At 38.4% G+C, this 7,325-nt stretch overlaps 1 protein-coding gene across 1 annotated transcript in view; it reads right to left on the minus strand.

Moving 5' to 3' along the window:
• Nucleotides 1-7,083, minus strand: part of LOC143860511 (sucrose nonfermenting 4-like protein) — a 35,384-nt gene extending 28,301 nt beyond the window's left edge. Inside the window, exons 1-5 of the mRNA XM_077371191.1 lie at nt 6,517-7,083; nt 6,338-6,422; nt 3,663-3,842; nt 3,392-3,526; nt 3,235-3,294 (exon numbers count right to left, since the gene is read on the minus strand). Of these exons, the coding sequence (XP_077227306.1) occupies nt 3,235-3,294; nt 3,392-3,526; nt 3,663-3,842; nt 6,338-6,422; nt 6,517-6,584 (528 nt within the window). The 5' untranslated portion in view covers nt 6,585-7,083. The remainder of the gene's footprint in view (nt 1-3,234; nt 3,295-3,391; nt 3,527-3,662; nt 3,843-6,337; nt 6,423-6,516) is intronic.
• Nucleotides 7,084-7,325: the final 242 nt, after the last annotated feature.

Below are 7,325 nucleotides of genomic sequence, written 5' to 3' on the forward strand. Positions count from 1 at the left end.
TTCAAGGAATGAAGAGACGGAATGTGTCATTTTGAAACTGTCCCTCTTTTAGTCACCACCTTCCATAAAGACCTTAACCAATTCGTAACCCCACATTCCCCATATCCTCAAGCATTAAGGTCTCCTAGCCAAGAGACCTTAAGAATACCTAAAAATAGAATCTTTGAAGGCTATAAAAATGCCCTCAACCAAAACATCTCACCTTCTCCTTCGCATCTCAATCATGCATTCCAAAAGTTTTCTAAATTATATCAAATAGAGGAGAGAGAGAGAGAGAGACTTTTCTGAACTACATGGTTCTCCTATTTCTCCTATTTACCAAAAAAGGTGTTTTTTATTTTAAAATAAATAATCTAACAACATTTGCATGTGCATCGTCAAATATGGGTCATTCGCTCATCTCATATTTTTGGGGTTGATGCAAGTTTCAGTAGCTTCCAACTCCAAATTTTAAATGTTCCTTCCATTTGATTCATAACTGTTATTCTCTTTCTATTTCATTTTAATTCACCGCATGAGCATGATTTTCTTCCGTCATGATTCAAACCCGATTAGGCAGACTGTTACGAGCACTGAGAATGTCATCCCACGAGAGTGTACTTTCAGCTAATACAAGCTTCTTGCTCAACATAAGGCACTAAGCAAAACAGGGGTTAAAACCAATCACATTAATTATTTCTTCTTTTGTAAGACACTACCAAATTAAATTTGTTTGGATGGTTTCTTGGTCAAGGTACAACCCCATGCTTACCAGGTCTTCTTGTTTAGAAGACCCTCACCCCACCTATGATTCTTTCTTTTTCCAGTTTTTCATTAGAGAACCATTTATCGAGTACGTGTTTCTTCTGTTTCTCATATTTACCAAAGATTATAGTTTTTTTCCTTTTTCAATTGAAAAGTCTGATATCCTTTGCCTGCAGAGATTGAGCCTCTAGCTCAATGGCCAAGGCTCTGTTCATCAACCTGGAGGTCGGAGGTTCAATCCCAGCTTATACAGCCCCTCCGCCCCCCAAAAAAAAATTTGCCTGCACAGAGTTAAATATTGCACTTTCTCATATTTTTGGGGTTGGCACCTTTTAAAATTTTCCGTCGATTTGCTTTACAACCGTTCTTTTGTCAAAAAAGAAAAAGAAAAAAAATATAAAATTCTCATTTCATTTTGCAACTGCTACATGGGCACGGCTTTCTGCTAGGATAATTCAAAACAGTACTTTCTTGGACCACATCAGACTTCTAGCAGTACCGAGAATGCCATCTCACAAGATTGTACTTTCAGGTAATACAAGCTTCTTGCCCAAAATAATGAAGGCCCTAAGCAAAACAATGGTTAGGAACCAAAATTAACTGTGTTTGCACGGTTCCTCACGTTGTCACCTGACTCACCTTTACTATTTCCTCGTTAAGATTTACCTCCTTCAGTTTCCTTCCCTAGCTGGAAGCCCACTAAAGGACATCAGTTTGTCACTTCATTTCCTAATACAAAGTTGCACACGGTGCATATCACTGTTCAAAAGCACCCTGAGTCAATGTTTGACTTCCCCGAGTTGACAAGTTTTGGCCCAATCAAGTCAATCAATAACTCCTTTGAGTTGCCTAAGGTGACTGGGTTTAACCTTGGCCGAGTTTCTGTTCAAGTATAAGTTTTTAAACACCGACTCACATAATCAGCTACATCAGTTCCTTCCCTCCATTGGAAACGGAGGAAGGGAAGCAGCTCGTACTACCGTTACTGGTTACTCTCACTGGTCCTCCCTCACTGCTCAACAGGTAGGGGTGGCCAGAACCGAACCAAACCCAAAGAACCGAACCGGAACCGAACTGTTTAAAAATATTTTGGGTCCGGTTCGGTTCCACTGATGAAGAACCGAACTTATTCGGTTCGGTTCCGGGTCTAATGTTCTTGGTTCGGTTCTGGAACCGAAGAACCGAACTTTGAATATATATATATATAATATTTTTTATATTTCTATTATTCATATACTTATTAATATAAATTACTTATAATATTAATAAGTAATAGTTAATACTATTCTTATAATAAGAAAGTAACTTATATTATAACTTTAATTAAAAGTTTTTATAAATTATAATTAGTAATTAGTAATTAGCCATTAGGACCGGAGAACCGGACCGAACCGATTATGTTCGGTCCGGTTCAGTTCAGTCCTACTATGTACTACGGTTCAGTTCGGTTCTTACGGTTCATGGAACCGGGAACCGAGAACCGAAAAAAAAAGTAACCAAGGACCGAGAACCGAACCGGTTGGCCACCCCTATCAACAGGGCATATCACCAGACCGATCAAAGGTATGTCCGTATCCCATTTGGTCCTCATGTAACATTAGTTGCTAATGAGCAAGGGAACCCAGAGGTAGGTTGGCAACTAACATGGAATGGATTCAAAAACTGTGTGTGTGTGTGTGTGAGGTTTGACCATGCCAAAGTCAATAAGAAAATAACAAACCAATGTGTTCAGTTACTACTAGCTACCCCCAGCATTATAATCACAAACCAATGAGTTCAAGATTCCACGACAGACGGAAACAAGCGAAGTTGCGTGGAAATAGGTATGAATATTTTCGAAAGAATCCAAATAATCAATAACAATAATATAGAAATTTTTAAGCACTAGTAAACGTTTCCTAATGCAATCATCATTATTGAAAAGAAATATAATAATTTAATGCATTTTGGAATTGACTGCTACAAATAGAAGAAAACGCATTTTAAGGAACTTTTAAAATAGGGATTTGCTAGGGACCATCACAGAAAGCATTTCACGGAACTGCTGTTGCATGAAAGTGCAGACTGCAGACACATGCTCAGATTTTGTCGTATTCATTTAATTCATCTGAGGTGGCTGCGCTCTCATGAAACAGCCGTTCTGCGAAATGCCTTCTGCAATGGTCGATAGCAAATCCCTTAAAAATATTAGGAATTCTTTTTTTTCAATAATAAATAAAGGATATATTAGTCTACTAAAACACAAAATAGCACTGCAAAGGCTTTAGTCAAAGCCTTCCATACTGCTATGATGCACAAAGTGTCTTACTGTGATTTAGGAAGATAAATCATTTGGCCAAAAGAATAGGACACTCCAAACAAATGATGCAACAGAACAATCAGACAAATGGCAAAGCCACCGGGAAATATTTAGATTCCAATCATCAAACAGAGGTTTATAATTGAAGAAACTGCACAAACCAATTAACAGATTAACTAAACAATGTATACCTCTTCATACATGATATGGAAAGCTTGTTCCACGGGCACTTTAACATCCAGTGCGAAAATCTGAAAACATACATGACCATCCAATCAACAAACAAATGGATACATGCAAGTGAGATGAAAAGACCAATGACTAAAAAAGCGGGTGAAGTATGCGAACCTTGCCTGACTCGGGAAGCAACTCATATGCCGTATATCTAGACAAGAGTAAGGAAAGCTGGAGCCGTGAAACCCCTATGTCGGCATCCGATATCCGTGTGATAGGCTCCCGACGAATGGCACCTTGAAATGAAGCCTGATTGGTATGACAGGAATGAACAACACATAGGTAATCCAAAAGTATGAAGGAGGATTAACTTTTCCACGACTAATCGAGGATGAAAAAGGAAGAAAGAGCAAAAAATCAAATGTTAGCTTCTAGATTAACTTACCACATGCTGAAAAACATCGTTATCCACATCCATGCCAGGAATAGACGCCACAGGAAGTAAAATCGGAGGGACCAACTCCAGGTCCCTTACATATATGATATTGTTAACTGCCCCGTAGTCATCAGTCACATAAGGTAGTTGCTCGTCGTGATGCCATATACCATCAACCAAGAACTTATACTGTCGAATGGAAAATTATCACAAAAAAATAAAAAAGCAATTTAACTAGAGAGTCAGATTACAAAACAGATGCATCCAGTTAATCCATGGCAGATATAAGCCCATAACAACTGTACGCAACAAGAAACCGTGCTTTTCCTTTCATTTCTTGAAAAGATGACAATTTTTTGTTCACAACCGAAAAGAAAAATTACTGAAAATACAAGAGAAGCAAACTGCAGAGAGCAGAGATCGCCCTACCACTAAACTGATGCAAGTGTACCTACCATCTCCATCGGCTCCAAGGAAGATCAAGACTCGTGTATAAAGGAACGAGGAGGGAGATGAAACATCAGGGCTGAAGAGGATCAGGTTCCTGACATCAGCATGATGTCAGTCTGACTTGCTGATATAAGCAAGTGGACCCAACCATGCCAATGAGATTGTAAATTCCAAGGTTCTCGCTGTTCTTTATTTTATATTCAATGGGCACATTTTGAAGACTTTTGGACAGGGATTTGGAGGGTTTTTAGAACCCATGAAATGCAATGTTTGCAGGCCATGCAATTCTGAAACTTGAATAAAATTCAGAAGTAAAGGGTGAAATTCCAGGAAACATGTCTTTCTTGTGGAATTGCTCATGAAAGTTCAGCATACCTTTTTTTCTTTTTCCTTGCATGTGGGGTGTGTGTGTGTGTGTGTGTGTGTGTGTTGGCTCAATGGGGCAGGTTCTCACCCTTGGAGATTTGATGATCTTTGTGACGAAATGCTTGACTGGATGGGATCTTCAACGTTCCTATTTAGGCGCATTCGTAGATTTGCTAATTCGATGGCAGATGCCCTGGCCAGAGATGGTGTGATTTTGGAGGATTTGGCCCTTTACGATTCACTTCCTCCTTGAAGCTCTGTTTCTTGATGCATCTTATATTTCTCATTTTTTTTCTTGTTCTTGCTTTGTGCTTGCTTTCTGTATTTTTATCATCTCGGTCTTTAGTTAATGAAATTGGCTACCATTCAAAAAAAGTGAGTAAGGAGGTAGGATTCACTCTTTGAAGTTATCTAATAAAGATATGATGATGTGTAGGGTGTGAGCTAATAGAGCTAGAAGGATTTACTCATCTAGAGAAATCCTAGAAGTATCTCTACAATTGAGTTAGAGATAGGAGCTATGATTTAGTAACACTTTGAATTTATTGCTGGCACACAACATGACATGTGTGTCCACGCGTGTCAACACTCCATGCGACACTTTTAAATGTGTTAGAAGTATCAAACTTAATGTGGGCATGTCGACACGTTTTTGTACCGTGTCCAATGTGACAAGCTATTTTCTTATTAAAAATTGTGTTTAACTCTTTTATTATTAACTCTTTTTTTTGTTCTAAACTCTTCTTTTTATCTCTTCTTTAACTAATATTTGTTGTTATATACGGGATGTCACCAATTCTAGATAATTTAGGTTCTGCCATGTTAGACACCTCGTATCCATGTTGAAACTCGACACACGAATCAGCATCCACAAATCATGATTATGTATACTTTCTATTTTAGCAGTGTCTCTGTTTTTAAATTTTGGGGGTTTGTCGTGTCTGGCACTCCGTGTCCGTGTCGGCATGCGACCCTCGTGTCCATGTCCGTGTCAGCATGCGACACTCGTGTCCGTGTCCACAAATAATAGGACAAGAGTAGTTGAGCCGTTGATCATGCGACACTCGTGTCCGTGTCCACAAATCATGGATCATGCGTGGTTTACTTGTATTTAAAGAGAACTGTTAATAAAATGCATGCAATCTTTTCTCCAAAATTCTTTCCTTTATGAGGTCTCGGTTTCCCTCGAAGCAAGCCACTTAAACACTGTAGCGCGTATAAGAAGAAACAACCCATCAATATGCCTGTGCATGTATATGGCGAGATTCTTTTTTGCTTTTTCTTTTTGCTTTTTTGAACAATTTGCCAAAATAACCATGTTGATATCATAATTAGTATATATACATGTATGGAACCAAAATTTAGAAAACAAACATGTTATACCATAAGTATCAAAACAACAGCATCCAAATGGCAATTGTTTTTATTTTTAGCGACATTTATTACATTCAAATAAAAGCAAATCACGCGGCAAATTATTCCATTAATTGCAGATTTTTGCTCGTTAATTGGTAGTTCAAAGGTCTCCTAGGTCCCACCAATTTATTCCCAGTCAGTTCATGTATTTCCTTTCCTTTTTTACTGTTTTTAGTTTGTTTTCAATGGTCTCCACACGCTGCATGCTCCCCCCTCTCCTTTAGTCATTGTTCTAAGGATTGGGCAAGAGTGTCTTGTACTCTCAAATGTAATATCTTCCTCTATCTAATCACTGGTAGCGGTCCATATAACCCCAGCTTACCCACACACAAAAAAGTTCTAAGATCTTCTGCTACTTCATATTCTGTGGTCAATCTATCTATTCTAAATTTATAGAGAGATTTTGCACTGATGACATTATCGAAAAAGATAGTGGAAAATTCAATGATCACCTGGTGATAACCCGGTTCGAGATCGCAAATCGCCTGGAAGACTGTCGATGATCCCTCCACCAGTGTCATAGAATGCTCCCTCCACCTAAATCAATTAATTCACAAATTCACATTATCCAATTGCAAAATAAAAATATTTTAAAAAAAAAACGAAGAAAAAAAAAAGATAAGAAATTCACCTTGTGAAGGATCCACTGAGGAAAACATGGTGACCGCCATAAGGCCACGCGAACCTCGTCAGAACCATCAGAACCCTTCCTAAAACCCTAAATAAATTATATTTTATGACTAAAAAACGACAACAAAACTTCCAGTTCCCAATCAATTACAGAAAAACCACCATTAAAATCCCTGAGGGAACCTTGTGGAGGATCCCTCAGTAACCACGAATTCAAGTAAAAGATAGCACCACTCTAAAATCCTGAATTCCTAAAAAAACCCTAAATGCTAGGTTCAAGCTCCGATCTTTTTTCCTCTTTCTAATCAGACCTTGCTCGAGAATTTCATCAAAAAAAACCGCGATCGTTTCCAGTTTTTTTTTTAACCTAACCCTAGATTCGCCTCGATTTCTCCGAGGAGAACGAAAGAGAAGATTCTTTTTACAGTCTCTCTCTCTCTCTCTCAGGGCGTGAGATATATACGAGCTGCGCACGTTAGTAATAGGTCGTTGATGACTGAAAATACGGCAATGCAGTTGCGTTCGCAGAAATAGAAAAAACCCGCCATTAGCGTCTCTCTCTCTAGTGGGTCTGTACAATGTATAATAAAAAGGGTGAATGTATCATTTCTTTTTATATGGTACATTTCCAGGTGGGGTCCGCTTGGGGAATATATGGAGAAAGTTGATAGAATAAGCTGGGAAGGCAGAATGTGGCGTTTAATGTAGCTGTTTTTCTTTTCTTTTAGGCAGTGTTTGGTTGCACAAACTCTCAGCAGCTGTCGGGATTTTGAAGGAATTTTGTTTGCTATTCTTGGTTTTGTTGTTTGT

The sequence above is a fragment of the Tasmannia lanceolata genome, unplaced genomic scaffold (genome assembly GCF_043159265.1).
Source record: "Tasmannia lanceolata isolate RefF3 unplaced genomic scaffold, GAP_Taslan_0.1 ptg000037l, whole genome shotgun sequence".
NCBI classification, from domain to species: Eukaryota; Viridiplantae; Streptophyta; class Magnoliopsida; order Canellales; family Winteraceae; genus Tasmannia; species Tasmannia lanceolata.